The sequence below is a fragment of the Ursus americanus genome, chromosome 23, assembly GCF_024610735.1.
Source record: "Ursus americanus isolate L20-20 chromosome 23, mUrsAme1.1.p, whole genome shotgun sequence".
NCBI lineage: Eukaryota > Metazoa > Chordata > Mammalia > Carnivora > Ursidae > Ursus > Ursus americanus.
Window position 1 is genome coordinate 44,184,887 of NC_142149.1, and position 18,894 is coordinate 44,203,780.

Here is an 18,894-nt window from a genome sequence, read left to right on the forward strand (position 1 = left end):
GGACTTCAGCTATTCCTCTAAAAAAAAGAAAAGAAAAAAGCATGGCTTTATGAGAGAAAATGAATTCAGGTCATTGGGAGTGAGACGGGGCAAGGTTATGAGCAGAGCAAGGTGTAGTCTTGTAATGTGAGTCAAGAGACAACTGGGTCAACTGGGGGACGGGGGGTGTCCATGACAGGGGAGGCCCCCCAGGACTGAGGGGCTGGACTGTAACACCCCATGGAAAGGACTGAAGTCAACTGTCCCAGCAATCCGAGCTCACACCTAAAAGGCAGTCAAGTCTTTAAAACCCAAGAGATCAGCTACCTGATCAGAACAGTACGTAAGGCCCTGAGCAGTGGACTCTCAATGACTGGACTGCCTAGATCCAGTGCCCAGCTCACACCCACAACTGCACTTCTTTCTAAAGCCCCAGGGCCCACCGGGAAAGTCTCTACTGGACAGTGCTGGGGACAATCTAGGACACTCCAGGAGCCACATACCAGCCTATGCCTCTCCCACGTCCAGGCTGGGGGCTGATACAGCACATGACCCCACCCCCACCCCAAGGGAGTACCTTTCCCATCACAGATACCTCAGATGGCAGGGCTAGAGCTCACCGGTCCTCTCTCTGAACAGTTACTCTGCGATGACTACGAACCATTTGTTAAACACAGTTAGGTTCTTACATGTCGTATCATATACCAACATAAATTCAAATGTTACACGTAAAAAATAATGGCCAGAAAGAGCCATAATAAAATACAGGGAAACATTTTTTCTGCTCCAAGAGCAGTGAAGATTTCTACCCATGAAGGCAAACAAAGAAAATATAAAGGGAGATGGGGTGCCTCGGTGGCTTGCTAAAGTTAACCGTCCAACTCTTGATTTTCGGCTCAGGTTGTGGTCTCAGGGTCTTGAGATTGAGCCCGGGGTCGGACGAGCAGTCGGGCTGGGATTCTCTCTCCCCCCTCGCCTGCCCACCCACCCTTCCCTCGTGCACACTCTCTCTCTCTCAAAATACAAAACAAAACAGTAAATAAAAATACAAAAAATGAAAATATAAAGGCAGAGGCATGACAGATTTGATTACATAACCCCCTACAAGTTCCTGGGGCACCTGGGTGGCTCAGCTGGATAAGCGGCTGCCTTCGGCTCAGGTCATGATCCCAGAGTCCTGGGATCGAGTCCCACAGCGGGCTCCCTGCTCAGCGGAAAGGCTGCTTCTCCCTCTCCCCCTGCCTGTGCTCTCTGTGTCAAATAAATAAAAATCTTAAAAAACAACAACAAAACATAACACCAACAAAACCTCTACAAGCTCCTAACTGTAAAAACAACAAAATTACCAGAAATAAAAGGAAAAGGTAAATGACAAAATGGAGGGAAATATTGGCAAATGTGTTCTTGCAGTTTAATAATAAAAAGAACACTTGTATAGAAAAATGAACACAACATAATTTAAATTTTATAAAATATATGAAATAACATATGTAACATAAATATGTATAAATATATGAAAATGTCTGACCTTGCCAATACCATAATAAAATGAAAACACTGGAAACAGGGGCGCCTGGGTGGCTCAGCCAGTTAAGCATCTGCTTTCGGCTCAGGTCATGATCTCAGGGTCCTGGGATCGAGCCCACTGTCGGGGCTCCCTGCTCAGCAGGGAGCCTGCTTCTCCCTCTCCTCCTCCCTTGTGCTGTCATTATCTCTGTACCTATCTCTGTCTCTCTCTCAAATAAATCTTTAAAAAACAAAAACAAACCACTGGAAATATTCTTGTCTATCAATTGATAAAGGACTTTTTTAAAGATTTTATTTATTTATTTGACAGAGAGAGAGAGCATAAGTAAGGGGGAGAGGGAGAGGGAGAAGCAGGCTGTGGGGGCTCAATCCCAGGACCCTGGGATCATGACCTGAGCCAAAGAGAGACGCTTAACGACTGAGCCACCCAGGCTCCCTTAAGATTTTATTTCTAAGTTATCTCTACACCCAACGTGGGGCTCGAACCTACAACCCTGAGATCAACGGTCGCATGCTCTACCAGCCAGCCAGGCACCGCCAATAGAGGATTTTTAAATTAGCCTTGGGGCACCTGGGTGGCTCAGTGGGTTGCGCGTCCGACTCTTGATTTTGGCTCAGGCCATGATCTCAGGGTTGTGGGATCAAGCTTTATGTCAGTCTCAGCATGCAGCACAGTTTGCTTGAGGTTTTTTTCCCCTCTCTCTGCCCCTCCCCCACTCGTGCACGCTCTCTCTAAAAATAAATAAATAAATAAATAAATAAATAAATAAATAAAAATCTTAAAAAAAAAAAAAAAGACAATAAAAATTAGCCTTGTAGTGCTATCAAAGGAGTGGTAAAAACTGGCACTTACAGAAATGTAAACTAGCACAACCTTTTTAGTGACCAAATTGGCAATATACACAAAGAACCTTTAAAAAGGTTCCTGTGCTTCAGTAATTCTTACGTAAATTTATCCTAAAGCAGTTTAAGGAAACACAGTAAGATTTGCTTTTTAAGTAAACTCTATCCCTAATGTGGGGCTTGAACTCACGGCCCAGAGATCAAGTCACATGTTCTACTGACTGAGTCAGCCAGGCGCCCCCCCACACACAAAGTTTCTATACAAAGATCCTCGCTAAAGCGTTATTTACAATAGAGAAAACCAGAAAACTAAAATTTCCAGCAAGGAACAATTGGTTTAGTGAAGTAACACTCACAGTACGGCATGTAAAGAAAACAGGTTGTTAGTAAACCAAAATATTAGTGGTGGTTGTCTCTGGGGCAGTGTGATTACTGGTAATTTTTATTTTTAAAAGTTTTCTGATACAGAGATTAGTTTTATAATCAGAAGTTTATCACAATATATTGCTACATGAAAAAGATTATAAAAAGTCATAAACAATATGATCCCACATTTGCTACTTAAAAATATATATGCATATAAAAATACTAACAAAATATAACTCCATTTGAATAGTGGAATTATACATTTTTATTATTTTCTAAATTCTTATGAGAATGCACCTTTGCAACTATGAAACAGGTTAAAGGGGAAGAAAGTTCCCCTGTGCTTTCTCAGGAAGGGCCTTGGATCTCTTGATCTCAACCACTGCGACGTGCTGCTACGGATCTCCTTCCCACCCCGCCCTTCTCCTCAAAGTGCTTCTATTTCACCCCCCAACGTGTGGGTTTCTTCACCTCCCTTCCCGCCACCAAACCTACCTAAATCTCTGCTCCTCAGCTCTGAAGTCCCCTAGAAATGGTTCAGGTGACCCTTCCAGTCCAGATGAGATGAGGAAGAGCACTAAGGTTGCGGCAGTCTGGATGGAGAGGCTGGGCTGAATTTGGGAGGCTATTTCTAAGGTGAAAGATTTTAGTCCCGGTGGTGAAGGAGAGAGAGGATTCCTAATCTGGACAGCTCGATGGATGGTGATCAAGAATATGGGAGAGAAGCAGGTTTCGACAGTAAGTAGAGTTTGACACCGCCATGGTCCTGGAGGAGCTGTCCAGTAGGCAGTTAGGTATGTGGATGTTGAAAGTTCAGGAAAGGTCTGGATTGGGGAATGCTGAATCTATGCGTGAACAGTAGTTGAAGTCATGGGAATGGATGCGGTCAGCCAGAAGTGCTAGGAGCGAAGAGCCAACAAGGGCCCTAGATGGAATCTTCGGGATTCTCTTTTAAGAGGTGAGAAGGACTCTAGAATCGAATAACAGCTACTCCCTTTTAGTCAGAACATGAGCTCTATCCCTTCTTGCCTGGCCCCTGCTATACAGGATGAGGAAATATTTCACTCTGTGAATGAATCGAGTCCTTATTAGTGCTCGCCTAGAGTTCAGAGAAATACAGGCTAGAGTTTGGTTCATAAAGCCCCCCATGTGCCCCTGAAGGCAGGAATCCTGGGACAAACACACTGAATTAAGGATGCTACACCAGAGCAGACTGGGACCCCCCCTTTCCCGGCAAGAAACATCCAATCTCCTCAATCACAGAATCTACAAGAGCGGGTCCGGACCTCCTCCGCCGTCCTGGGAGGGTCTGGCTCCACAGTGCTCTCCCCAGAGCCTTCTCTTTTTGGACAGCAGTAGCACAAGCTGCCATTTCCCTGGGGGCTGACTGGCTGCTGAAGCCAGCCAAGTCCCCTAGCCGGGAATTTCCTGGCTCTCGTTTCTAGACTCTTGGGCCACACTCCCTGAATGGGTCCACCAGATGGCAGGCAGCCTTTTCTTTCCTCTAGACTTCACCCTACCTGGGGAAGATGACTTGCTGTTTTTCTGACAATCGTGACTTTCTCCAGCAAGATCAAAAAGCACATTAATTCTGTAAGTGAAATATTTGGAGCTGCCTATTAAAGTATTAACAAAGTAAAACCCTTCTTCCCTTATTATACAATTATGTATTGTCAAAGAGTCATTACCTAATTATCAGTTATTTTACATTGATTCTGATCCAACATGTGCTTGCACGAGACATTTTATTATGTGGTTTCACTAACTACTTAATTATCTGCACTGCTGCCAAATACAAAATTCTGTGAAGATTTGGTAGCATAAATTAAGAACTAATTATAAGCAATTTCATTTATCAAATCTTGCTCATTGATCACAGGCTTGACAATACTACTATCTTAAAGTGCTCAATAAAGTGAGGCTGGTTGAGAGATGCTTTTTCTCTCTCCTCCCTGCACCGTGTAATAGAAGTCCCCCTCCTTAGAGGTAGGTCGGTTGAGCCTAAAGGTCCATTTCCATTTAAGTGTAATGTTTGTTACAAATCTGAGATTTGGTACAAGACCTCAGTCTCAGATTTCTGGACCCGAGTTCAAACCCCATCTCTGTGACTTAGCTCTGTGGATAACCTTAGGGCCAGTCACTTAAGCTCTCCAAGCTTCTATTTTTTAAAGCTATCACAGAGGGACACCCCACTGCTGTGAGACAATTTATGTAGAAGATGGCCAATCAATTTGGTTCCCTGTTCGTCACTCCAGTACCTGGAAGCACAGGTTTTGTTCTTGGTCAAGAAGTGGCACTCTACACCTGCAATTCTGCACTTGTGGTCTTGGCCTTCGGACATGAATCCGCAAGATGTTCTGACCAGAGATGGAAAACTCAAAGAAGAATACAAAGAGATGAGCAAGTCGAGAAGACCACTCTGCTTATGCACTCCTCCAGGTGTCTTAATACTTCTCTCACTTAACTGCGGCTACAACTCTACGAAGCAAGAATCCTTCATCTTTTGTATGAGGAAGCCAAGGCTTAGTGAAACTGACTTACCCTGCGAGTGAACCGGAACACAAAGCCAGGCCTCATGACGCAAAGTCTCTTTTCTGCTTTTCATTCTCCTAGGGTGCTGGAGAAGCATCTGGGATTAAATATCCTTTGCCCTCTTGGGAACATCATATACAAGCCAATTCTGCCAACTCCAGCAGCAGTTTCTGGTCCACTCCTTCTTATCTTAGTTTCTTGGCTCACAAGCACCCGTGACCCTCTGCTTCCCCGGGGAGAGCCTAGAGTCCCTAATGTTTTCGCCTGGACGGAGAGGCAGATAGGCCACACCTCAAAGGGCATTCAGAGGTGCAAGGGCCTTACTCAGTCACAACAAAGTCCCCTGCAGTAAAAGCACAGCCTCCAGAAGGCGGCATTAGCTGTTCCAAAAGGAGCATTAGCTGTTCCAACCAGTAATTAAAAAAATAAACTGCTGTTTTAGTCATTTGGGTGAGTCACAGCAGAGGATCTGAATGTCTTCACAGAGCAGAGCGAGAGCTCTCCGTATGTGTGTAGGGCCCTGCTGCTAGTGGGGTGAACCCCACACAGGGCTTTCAGATACTGTGCTGGCACTAGCACCAAGACTTTGTACTGGGGAGCATTTAGAAAGGTTCAAGACAACCCACGCTCTGTTCCAGGAGGCAAAAGCCAGTTCATTCTCTGTGTTTTACTAGGGTTAGGGCCCGCTCAGCAAACCCAATCTCCTGGGCAGCAACTTCTCTAAACAAGATACGGTCATGGCCCTTTCCTAGGGGCACCTCCTGAGGGGCCTTAAACCTGCTGCACCTTTGAGACTTTCCTTCTCCAAGAGGGCTCCTTATTTTCCAAACTGGACCTTTCCCCTCCTCATGTGCAGATAGATCTCCTGGGTGGCCACCCATCACCTCTCATTCTGTGCCATAATAATAAGGGTAGATGGCACTTTTCCTTGAACCCACACAGACACCAGAGCGAGGAGTACCTATGTTCCACACAGAAGCGTCCCTTGTGGGAAACAAGGCCTAGCTAACCTATATAACGTACACAACACAGAGCCAACGGTGCCAACTTCTAGTCAACCAGTCACATAAACCAAAACAGGAATTTAAAGACCAAAGAACAATGAGAACAGCTTCTTAGAACTCTCCATTTTAACTCTTCCTGGAACTCCAGACTTCTGGAAAACTACTGATTAAGATAAACAGATAGTGCCCCCCCCCCCAGTACCTCCATTAACTAGATAAAAGTTAATCCAAAAGACTGACCCAACCTAGATATCTTCTAGACTAGCAGGACACATGGAAATAAAAGAAAATACTGTCAACTGAGACCACAAAGAAACATAAAAAGGTTGAAATACTATGCCCAGATAAAAAGACCACGGGGTGGTCTTTCTACTTTTTTATTTCAAATTTTATTTATGTGAAAATGTACTTGTTTGCATAAAAAACATTATCTGGGTAGCAAATGGATTATTTCAAGAAAATATCAAAGACACATTTTATCTATTTCTGCAGTGAAGTTAAGGAGCTTGATCAAAAGGCCAAAGATGCCCCCCTGTGGCTACAGAAGAAAATGCTGTGGTTTAGGTAAGATGAAGGGCTACTTACTCCCTTCTTTTAAGAGGCCTTGGATTTTCCACATCTTGCAGTTTTATTACTTGTCAGAGCTCAGACATTGGTGCAGTCCCAGGCTTGAACGTTAGTACTGTGCCTGAAATGCATTTTGAACAGGCAAGGAGGGTACGTAAAGACACTACTGTTCTAACACAGAAAAATACAAGACGTTAAATGAAGAGAAGTGTAATAAATACACAGCATGAGTACAACCAAAGTTAAGCCCACACCCTTGCACACCCAGATCATCTACAGAAAAGGAGGTAGAAGGAAACATTAAAATACCAATAATGGTCATAAGACTGTGATGAGGGGTGATTTTGTTGCTGTTTTCTACTCTCATTTTCCAAATCTTGAATGAACACATGCTACTCTGTGTGACCCTGGCACTAGTTTTCTCATCTTGTCAGAGATTCTTCTCTCTGAAGGGGGATTGGGGAGGGGGGTGTTCAGAGAACTTTCAGAAATAATCCAGGAGGTTTATGGATTCTCTAGAGGTCCTTGGACTTCTAGTGAAGAACGCTAGTTAATATGTTTTCTTGGGCAGCTCTGTCTCTACTGACAGAGGGAAGTACAACAGAGTCATATTTTTAGTTCTTTTATCTCTGCTGAGGGTCAGGTTTAGGTGCTGCCAAGACAGGCCAATTTCATCAGTTTTCTGCCCTAACCAACAGCCACCTTTCAAAAGCACGGCTTAAGTACTCAGCCCCAGTCTCTTCTGTGGCGACGAAGGGGCTCTGGCACTGTACTCAGTCCAGACAGAGCCTTAGACCACTGGTGTAAAATCAAACTCCAGGTGCGAAAGTTAAGCACAGCAGAGGGTAACTGAGACACCAAGAGACCCCCTTTCCAGAGGCATTCCTGCTGCGCCCTGAGACACTCCAATGAGAAACATGTTTTAAGAACATGGTCACCCTGGCCTCAGAATTCTCCAGTGCAAACAGGCAGGCACCGAAGAGATTACAAGGGAACCCACAAAAAGCAGTATTTGATCAGCTACAACTTCTCTGGCAATAGATGAGACTTTCTTAAGCAATCTACTGTTCATAACTATCTTGCTCCATTTCTTATTTCTGTCATCAGTCATTTATCCATTCAAAGCTACGAATATATTCCCCCCAATCCCAGAACTCAAACAGGATTGACAGATTTCAATTCTGGATATTCTTATATTAAAAATAAAACAAAGCTCCACTTCAAATGTCAAAAGAAAAAAATCATACATCAGTAAAACCGCTACAAAACAGTACTTTCAAACAGGTTGGAGGTAGGGGTATGGTTTCACTCTGCTGTGTCTCAGTCACATCGTGTGGGAGTCTGGCTTACCTAATTCTGTTTCTGAAATATGCAGCATCAAAACAGACATGAGTCAGGAATGTGACATCTTCCAGGCACCCTCCCAGGTCAGTCCTTCTTCCTGGCATTACTAAGCTTTCTCTCCCTGACGCAGGGGTAATCAATCCTGTGGACCCAGAGAAGTCTTGCGGGTGACTCTAGACGTGGGCACAGGGCCTATCTGTCCGGTATACTGCCTCCATTCAAGAACGAGAAAGCCACCCCTCTTCAAGAAGCAACTAGGGATGGCGGAGCCGAGTGCTCTGTAGTTCGGACCCAGACCAGACTCCAAAAACAATCCTTCTGGCCTCAGCCTAAAGCTAAGGTGGTCAACTTAAGTCAGGCTTAAATCCCTCCTGAGTTTACTGATAGCTTTTTGTTGGTGCTGGTAACAATTTTTCCTCATGAACTACCATACTAAAGCCTAATAATTTTAAGAAGGGGGGTGGGGACTGTTTTAAAATAGATTAATTTGTTTTGTTTTGTTTTTTTAAGATAATTGCACATAATGTTACCAGTGGGCCTATGGTGGAATGCCCCTTGCCACCCCGAAGTAGGCTGCTTTATAGAAACTTTCCCAACTGTGCAAGAAGTTAACTAGCAACAAGCCTGAAAATTTGGTTACGTATATAGGTACAAAGCTGGTTCATCAAATCCCTGTTCTGGCCCTCAACCCAATGCATTTCAACTAAAGCATCATCCACCTCCTTCTTTACATTTATCAAACACTTAAATAGGTAATGTCCAGCCACTCCTTGGAGATGGCTCCCTTTTTCAGACACTGGACTGCTGAACTGCTCAGAAGCCTCTCGGTCCTGGGCTCCATTGTTAGAGCCTTTACAACTCTCCAAAACCTCCGCCCCTCCCTTTTCCTCACTCCTTTCATCCTCCATGGGTTCTGGGTTTTCTTCCTGGGAAAGGAGATCCTGGTTTGAGCAATGGCCCTCGACAGTGGCAGACTCGCCTTCCTGTGCGGCAGGCCCACATGGGACACTCTCCTGGGGGCCCTGGGCCAAATCTTGGCTACTGCCAGACTCTTTGGGGGTAGACTTTTTCTCCTCCAAGGCTTGGATGACATCCTCAGGAGCTCGGGGAACTTCTCTCAATTGTCTCACTCGTTCTCTTTTCTTTCTCCTTAAATGAATCCAGGAGTTTTCTATTGCGGTTAGAAAAAGGCTAACTTCTTCCTTTCCACAGGGAACTCGCTTATGCTGGACCTATTTAATGGAGGAAAAACAGAATTTTAGAGGAAATCACTTTTCTCCTCTCAAAACTCCTTTAAAAAAGCAAAAAAGAGGAGGAAAGAAAAAATATATTGTTGTAAGTACTTCTTCAATGTGCTTAACCAGGTACCTTCAGGTCGGTGAGGATTTTTTCAATCCATGCTGTCACTACTACTATGCCTTCCACTGTCTCAGAGCCCAGAGATGATGCTTTGAGGGATAATTCTTTCATCACAGACTCCAACACCACGAACGTAATGGGTTTCCTTGACTTCTCTAATTTTCTTCGCTTACTGGGTGGTGACTGAAAGAAAAAGAAGGCATGTGGGAAGAAGGGAAAGTTATCCAAATAACCAAATACCATGCATTATAATGAACTCAACTAGGGACATTTCCATGACTTCTACTACCAAATCCAGAGCCTTAAAAACACAAAGGCCTTTGCGTGTTTATTTTCAATACTTAAAACAACTCTGCCATATAGATTTATCACCTCCCCATTTTATAGAAAGGAAAACTACGATACACAGATATGTAGCCAGGTCAGGGTCACATAGCTAGTAATTCGCAGTTAGAATTGAACACCCCCCAAAACAGGCAGCCACAGGCTATCAGCATGTAGCGCCCTCCTGTTACGAAATGTTCTTAATCTACATGCCCGACACAGGCTTGTACAATTATTTATTTCATGGTAACTCGAGGACCCTGGGGCACTACGTTCTCTTCTTTAAAGACTGACATGGTTTAGGGCACCTGGGTGGCTCTGCTGGTTGAGCATCTGCCTTCGGCTCAGGTCGTGATCCCAGGTTTCTGGGATTGAGCCCCAAGTCAGGCTCCCTGCTCACCAGGGAGTCTGCTTCTCCCTTTCCCTCTGCTCCTTCCCGTTCATGCACTCTCTCTCTCTTTCTCAAAATAAATAAAATCTTAAAAAAAAATTTTTTTTTTTTAGATTTTATTCATTTATCTGACAGAGAGAGAGACAGCCAGCAGAGAGGGAACATAGGCAGGGGGAGCAGAAGAGGAAGAAGTAGGCTCCCAGCGGAGGAGCCTGATGTGGGGCTCGATCCCATAACACCGGGATCATGCCCTGAGCCGAAGGTAGATGCCCAATGACTGAGCCACCCAGGCGCCCCAATCTTAAATAAAATCTTTACAAAAGAAACCTGCATGGTTTAAAATCGCCTATATGTAATCTAAGTTGATACTTGCTCAGGCTTGAAGGAAAGCAGCTGGTCAGCCACAGTCTGTGAGATCACATGCAAGGAATGACCAGGGTCACTAGGATCACATGGGCAGAAAAGGAAGCCTGTAGAATCCTGGCTAATGTTAGGACCAAGCCAACAGCTAGCTGAACACTGCCTCTCTGCTGGAAGAGGAGATACCAGTAGTGACAAGAAGAGTGGATTTAAAAGCTAGTTCCACATAACTGAAGACTGTCATCTTTCGATTTCAAGCGTAGGAGTGATTTATACTCTACCCACTAGAGGGACTCAAGTTCAATTTAAAAAACTAAATGGCGTTGCTGTATTTAAAACCTATTTTTCTAAAGTAAAAATTTACTAATTTTTTAATGACTCTTAGCTAAGACCAGACATATTATGAACACTTTAAGAAACAGAGCTGTACCTGTTGGCAAAATTTATCAAAACTTTAAAAAATTAAGATAATTAAGGGTCAAAATGAGCAGATAAAGATTATAAGAAGGCTCATAAAGAGAAAACACCATAGTCAGCTTTGAAGACCTTTTCCTGCAAAAGGCAGCCCTTCGGTGGTGGTGTCGCTAACTGCAGCTCCACCTGGAAACACGGAACTCGTGCGTATACATGCAGTCAGGTCCACTTACTGGGTGAGGCCTTGTACGAACCAACCAGCAACTCCACACCTCATAAATACACAACAAAACAGCCAGCTTTTTCTATGCTAGAAAACTCCTAGCTCATATTTCTAGGAAATAATCTACATTTTCCCTTTATACCACATATTAACTAAAAAAAAATAAAAATAAAAAAAGGAAATTAAAGAACACTAGAACACAAGCTTAGAAGAAAAGGACCAGGGGCGCCTGGGTAGCTTAGTTGGTTAAGTGTCTGCCTTTGGCTCTGGTCATGATCTCAGGGTCCTGGGACGGAGCCCTGCGTCGCTGCTCAGCAGGGAGTCTGCTTCTACCCCTCCTTCTGCCCCTCCCTCCTGATTGTGTGCTCTCATGCACACTCTTCTGTCAAATAAAATCTTTTAAAAAAATTTTATTTATTTATTTATTTATTTGACAGAGAGAGAGACAGCCAGCGAGAGAGGGAACACAAGCAGGGGGAGTGGGAGAGGAAGAAGCAGGCTCCCAGCAGAGGAGCCCGATGCAGGGCTTGATCCCAGGACCCTGGGATCACGCCCTGAGCCGAAGGCAGACGCTTAACAACTGAGCCACCTAGGCGCTCTATAAATAAATAAAATCTTAAAAAAAAAAAAAAAAAAAAAAGGGACCAAAAACAAAGGGTACATATATGACTAAGAATCTGCTCTTGAAAAATGAATCGTGGAGTCAAAGCTCTGAGTCTGAACTTGTTCAATTAATGTTTCAGACATGATGAGACAAATTCATATTGATATTAACACAGAAGTATTGTTATTACTCAATCACCCAGCATAAGAAAGATAATTTCTACAGTCTACTGAGAGTCTAACACTTTTCACTAACGAGCTTAAGATGTGATTATTAAACTGGGGAGGAAGAAAGTTAGTGGTCTGTAGGAGGGGGATGGGGGACAAGAACCAGAGTCCCAATTCCACTTCCAACATCCAAGGCTGTTACTATGGACAGGTCACTGTAACAGGATCATCCCGGACAGCCCACTCAGCACACCAAAGATCACTGAGAAATATGACTAAAAGGACAGTGCCTCATATCTCTTCTTACAGAGATGGTAATCATTTGTGCTTAAATTCCAACTAGCCAAGTGAAGATGTTGCTGTTTCTCAATTTGCCATGCTAGAGCTGGCCTACAATAGCCTTTCTTGAAAAAAAGAAAGGACTCATCATCATTTCTATAACTTAAAAGGAGAGAAATGCGTTCTCACCGAACGTAACAAGAGCTCTATCATGGATCCACTTTCCAAGTTCTGAGGAAGTCAGATATAACAAAATAGACCCTATTACTCCAGGATGAAAATGAAAACTTATGTATCTCAAATACAGCTCCTTTACCTGGCATTGTGGCCCCAGTTTTTCATATATAATGGCCAACTACTAGATCTGGTACATCTGAATATTTTTAGTGAATTGCTTCCAAGATTTTATTTGTTTACTTACTTACTTGGGGGGGGTGAATGCACGTGCATGCGCATGCAGGGAGATGGGCAGAGGCAGAGAATCTCAAACAGACTCCCTGCTGAGCACAGTCCGTTGGGCTCCATCCCATGACCCTGTTACAAACTCCCAACTAAGGAAAACCTCCCAAAGAATCCAAAAGCTACATGAAATCATTAAGTTCCCCTAGGATCTGCAGGAAAAGAAGGGAGTCATTCACTAGAGGTCTGCGGAGCATGTAGCCACAGCCTACTTGTTTTGACAAAGCAACCTCCAGAATGGTCTTGAAGGGAAAGGAGTACTCTTGCTCTTGGCCACTGCAGTGGAGTCCTTGCTGTTCTGCTGTACTTTGAATGGCTGCTGCCCGCCCCCCCGCCCCCCCTCAAAACAAGCTGAATGCCTGGGAGCTGTGATTCTCCACAGGCTCTCTCTACCGGAGGAACAGAGCCAAGGGCCAACAGTGACACCTGACTAGAATATAGACAGGGGGTGTGTGGGGAAGGACAGCCAGACTACCTTACCAACTATGCCTTACTTGAATGTTTATCAGCTCTGCTGCCATGAAGTGGATTGAGTATTTTGTTGTCTAAGGGTATAACTTCCTTATTGACAGTTCAGTGGGCATATCATTATTGCTATCTTAATCTGACAGGTTACTGTTTAAAATGTCCTGAAATTGGGCACCTGGCTGGCCAGCTGAGTCAATAAAGCATGTGACTCTTTATAATTATTATTATTATTATTTTTTGAAGATTTTATTTATTTATTTGAGAGAGAGAGGAGAGCAGGGGGGGGGAAGAGTAGAAGGAGAGGGAGAAGCAGGCTCCACACCCAGCAGGGAGTCTGACGTGGTGCTTGATCCCAGGACCCCAGGAACACCACCTGAGCCCAAGGCTGACTGAGCCACCCAGGTACCCTGTGACTTTTTTTTAATGATTTTTTTTTTTTAAGATTTTATTTGTCAGAGAGCGATCAAGCGCATAAGCAGGGGGAGCGGCAGGCAGAGGGAGAAGCAGGTCCCTGCTGAGCAAGGAGCCTGATGCGGGGCTCGATCCCAGGACCCAGCAATCATGACCTGAGCCAATGCTTAACCAACTGAGCCAGCCAGGCGCCCCATGACTTTTTTAAAAAATGATTTTATTTTTAAATAATCTCTACACCCAATGTGGGGCTTGAACTCACAACCCTGAGATCAAGAGTCGCATGCTCTACCGACTGAGCCAGCCAGGCACCCCAAAGAGCAAGTGACCCTTGATCTCGGGGGTTGTGAGCTCAAGTCCCACACTGGGTGTAGAGATTACTTAAAAAAATAATAATAAAATAAAATGTCCTAAAGTCATCCCTGGGATATATGTAATAACAGTAAAAAGTGAGCTGAGCGAGGAGGCAAAGCGATGAGCGTGGCGGGTGCCAGCGAGAGCTGTTGCCCCTGGGCACAAGTGTCCCACCTCATCTCCTTCAGCGCAACCCACCAACTCCACAACAAATCTCTGAGTAATGAAGAAAACTTGAAACTGTTTGGGAAATATAACAATCCAAATGGCCATGGACACAATTATAAAGTTGTGGTGACGGTGCATGGAGACACTGATCCTATTACAGGAATGGTTATGAATCTGACCGACCTCAAAGAGTATATGCAGGAGGCAATTATGAAGCCCCTTGATCATAAGAATCTGGATCTGGATGTGCCATACTTTGCAGATGTTGTAAGCATGACAGAAAATGTAGCTGTATATATCTGGGAAAACCTCCAGAAATTTCTTCCTCTCTGAGTTCTTTATAAAGTAAAAGTATATGAAACTGACAATAATATTGTTGTCTATAAAGGAGAATTGCTTTTAGGGGTTAATACTGTAGAAAGACTAATTTCTTTCTATTAAGACTATTAAGAAGTCATTAATCCTTGTTATTCCTCCACATTGTGTTCCAGACTGATTGAAATCGCTGTGTGTAAGACCTGTTGTGAATTCAAACCTATCTTAAAACCAAACTTGTAAAACAAACAAATACAAAAAACAAAACAGTAAAAAGTAAGAAAGCAAGGGGGAGAAAAGTCTATGTAGAATGCTATCTAAGAAGGGGTGGTTTTATTTATTTATTTTTTTACATTTTGGGGGGGGGGAGGGGCACCTGAGTGGTTGGTTAAGCAACCGAATTTTGATTTCGGCTCAGGTCATGATCTCAGGGTTGTGGGATCAAGCCCTGAGTCAGGCTCCGCCCTGGGCAGGCTCCACCCTGGGCACGGAGCTTCTCTCTCCCCCTCTGCCCCTCTCCCCTCCCCCCAGATAAACAAATACTGTCTTCTTTTTTTTTCTTCTTAAAGTAATAGCCACACCCACCATGGGGCTCAAACTCAGGATCCCAAGATCAAGAGTTCCATGCTCTTCCAACTAAGCCAATCAGTCGTGGGTCTGAAACCTACATGTATACTTTCTTTGTTAAAACACACACACACGCACACACACACACACACACAAAGGATAAATTATAATGACCCACAGAGCAGTGAAGGACTAGGATGTTTCAAAGAGACAAGAGAAGCTAGACTACTGACTGTACCTTTTTTTTTTAATTTGACTTTGAAACCATATATCTTTCACAATTACAAAATTAAACAGCTCACAAAAAGGAATCCCTATGAAATGAAACAAACGAACCTACTAACTGTGTATGGGCTTGGTGGCACAAACCTACAAAGAAACATTCCAAATGACTTTAAAATCCATCTGGAGACAGTCCCCAAGGACAAAAGAAATGAAAAAAAGACAAAATAGTTATTTTCACAAATCATTTTGTTGACGGTAACGTTAATTTTGAAATTGCTGAAAGACATGAACAGACATTTCTCCAAAGACATACAAATGGCCAACAGATACATGAAAAAATGCTCAACATCACTCAGCATCAGGGAAATGCAAATCAAAACCACAATGAAATACCACCTCACACCAGTCAGAATGTCTGAAATTATCAAGTCATGCTGGCGAGGATGAGGAGAAAGGGGAACCCTCTTACACTGTTGGTGGGAATGCGAGCTGGTACAGCCACTCTGGAAAACTTGAAACTAGAGCTACCCTATGACCCAGCAATTGCACTACTGGGTATTTACCCCAAAGACACAGATGTAGTGATCCAAAGGGGCACCCGCACCCCAATGTTTATAGCAGCAATGTCCACAATAGCCAAACTGTGGAAAGAACCCAGATGTCCGTCAACAGATGAATGGATAAAGATGATGTGGTGCGCGCGCGCGCGCACACACACACACACACACACACACACACAATGGGATACTACTCAGACATCAAAAAAATTTGAAGTCTTGCCGTTTGCAATGATGTGGATAGAACTAGAGGGTATTAAGCTAAGCAAAATAAGTCAATCAGAGAAAGACAATCATCACATGATCTCACTGATATGTGGAATTTAAGAAACAAAATAGAGGATCATAGGGGAAGAGAGTTAAAAATAAAACAAGATGAGGGGCGCCTGGGTGGCACAGTGGTTAAGCGCCTGCCTTCGGCTCAGGGCGTGATCCCGGCGTTCTGGGTTCGAGCCCCACATCAGGCTCCTCCGCTGGAAGCCTGTTTCTTCCTCTCCCACTCCCCCTGCTTGTGTTCCCTCTCTCACTGGCTGTCTCTATCTCTGTCAAATAAATAAATAAAATCTTTTAAAAAAATAAATAAATAAAAAAAATAAAACAAGATGAAACCAGAGAGGGAGACAAACCATAAGAAACTGTTAATCATAGGAAACAAACTGAGGGTTGCTGGGGTGGAGGGATGGTGATGGACATTAAGGAGGGTACATGATGTAACGAGCACTGGGTTTATACGAATCACCGACCTCTACCTCTGAAACCAATAATACATCACAGGTTAATTAATTGCATTTAAATTTTAAAAATCATTACAGATTAAAAAAAAAAACTTTTCAAAACTGCTGTGGTGAATCGTGGGTCAAAACAAATAATTATGTTAGCGTGGTTGAGGACTAGCCTGACTTTTTAGAGCCCCCAGTTTCCTCATCTAGAAAGTGGGGATACTACCATCTACTCTCACTTGACTGTGGTCAGGTTTAAATAAGAATGACATTAACGTGTGTGATGCACTCAAATAACAACAAAGACTATCTCCAGTGCTTCACATCTGCTACACCTACTAATGACCTGCCCACAGTGCTGCACCTTGGTACAAATCCTACACCACTCCTTTTAACATCAAAGAAAACTTGCTGAGCACCAGTCAGATACGGACAACTCCTCCATGAGGTCAGCTCTGACTAGCCAGCCAGAACTGCTTCCATTTGGGGAACTCCCTAACTCCCGACCAGTCAAATTCAGCACTTACTCAGATATAATTCCATAGCAATGCTATGTGTGTGTTTCCCACTCACGAAACTTGTCCTTGTAAGGACGGAAAATGGTGTCTTTTCTTCAGTATAATCACAATGAAGGTCATATGGAATAAGATTAGTAACTAAGAAAAGAGTCCTTCTGGACTCCGGCTCTGGTTTTGCTCAAAAGCTCAGCTCCTTAATCATTGCACCTGTTTTACAGCCTATTGTATAGCCTCGTCTAGTACTGGTTTTCAAACCATTTAACAGCAGAATCCTTTCCAGAAATAAAATCAATACATAATATTAGTGCAAGCAGATCAGCTCTGGTTAAAATAAGAGCAAGGCCTGAAGTACCAACCTGACATCTGCCCCCAGATGTCATCCCCTGTGGCACCCTATACAGAATCCCTAATCTATCTAGAACCAGTGTGAATACCTATGCAGTAGTAAGGACAGTATTGTCAGGAGACCCCAGCTCTGACACTAACAAGGTTACCTGATTAATTTGACCCCTTCCCTCCATGTGCTTTCCAAAAGCCCTCTAGTTTTACTCCCTAGGCAGGAAAGTCTCCAGGCTTAAAGGAAATGTCTTGAACACTCAGGGGGATAATTTTTTTAAAACCAGAGTTCCAGGGGTATACAACTTACTGGGGCCACACTATTTTTCCTTCTTATTTTAACAAGTGTTAAACTTCTGAAAGCAAAGCAAAGCTAAATAACACCCTGAGCAATTAGAGGAGAAGCTGGGACAAAGAGGCATTCTACTTAGAATGCTTGTTAACTTTGTAAAGAACTGTCCTCACAGTATGCTTCCTTATATTCATCATCAGTCAGGAATGATTGTACAAAAATTCTATCAACACTAGGACTCATCTTTTTGTTGCTAAAATAAATCCAGACAAGAGCAATGGACCTAGTGTAGGCACTTGAATCAGAATTTTTTTTAGCATTCAGCACCAACAAAAACAGAGTCAGTGGGCTAAGATAAGTGAAAACAGAAGTTGCCATAGTAACTTGCACATTTACCCTAAAAAGGCAGGAGTGGGGGTGGGGTGGGGAAGTAGGTCAATATTTCTACTTAACTAGCTCTAGTCCTTGGCTTCCTCTCATTGAAAGCAGCACCCTCCTATCTCCCCATTCCTAACGGAAGCAAGTGGGGGGAAAGTCAGATGAGCATCTCAAAACACAAGGGATGGGGAGAGGTCCAGGTGGAGGGAAGGAGAACCAAGAGGACAGCCCACGGAAAACCTTACCAGTGCCCTGGGACTACCCCTGGGAAAGCAGCTGCTGATTAAGGGAACCAGTGCTAAGAAACTGTTGCTGGGTTACTGCAAATCAGAAATTGCCATTTTCCCTGTAGCAGTTTGAGTGCACCTAATGGAACACTTGGGAACGCATTATTAACAGCTTTGGGTTGAGGGTAGCGGTGGGGAGGGAGTACTCTGGCATGTGAGAAACCTGAGGCCCTTTGCAAGAGGTATTCTTTGATGGATAAAACTAGGAATAGGGCTCAAGGCTGGCCTAAAAGACAGGGAGGGAGAAGATTCCTTTTCAAAATAAGCTGATTCTGCTAACACAGAAACACAGTGCCCTTTGATATTTTGATCTGAAATAGCTACTAATCCAAGAGGGCAAAGGTGACTCTGGGCTCTGAGATGGCATGGAAAGTGCCAGAGCCCATTATAAGCTCTTCACCTGCAGTGCCAACAAATGTGGAAAGCAGGTTACACAGAAAACATTTGGAAACTTTCCTGCAACTGTCAGAATCTGCACAGGGATAACCTAGGGCGTTACTAATGATTTTAACAACTTGGTGTGAAAGCCCTAATATTCCAGAAAATGACAGAAAGGA

General features: G+C 43.7%; 1 protein-coding gene and 1 pseudogene across 1 annotated transcript in view; one reads left to right on the forward strand and one right to left on the reverse strand.

Annotated features, from left to right (window-relative positions):
- Positions 1 to 7,991: 7,991 nt before the first annotated feature.
- The window catches only part of METTL16 (methyltransferase 16, RNA N6-adenosine), a 72,920-nt gene continuing 62,017 nt past the window's right edge, over positions 7,992 to 18,894 (reverse strand). Inside the window, exons 9-10 of the mRNA XM_045773138.2 lie at positions 9,531 to 9,704; positions 7,992 to 9,394 (exon numbers count right to left, since the gene is read on the reverse strand). Of these exons, the coding sequence (XP_045629094.1) occupies positions 8,771 to 9,394; positions 9,531 to 9,704 (798 nt within the window). The 3' untranslated portion in view covers positions 7,992 to 8,770. The remainder of the gene's footprint in view (positions 9,395 to 9,530; positions 9,705 to 18,894) is intronic.
- LOC148108004 (6-pyruvoyl tetrahydrobiopterin synthase pseudogene) lies at positions 14,096 to 14,685 on the forward strand (annotated as a pseudogene).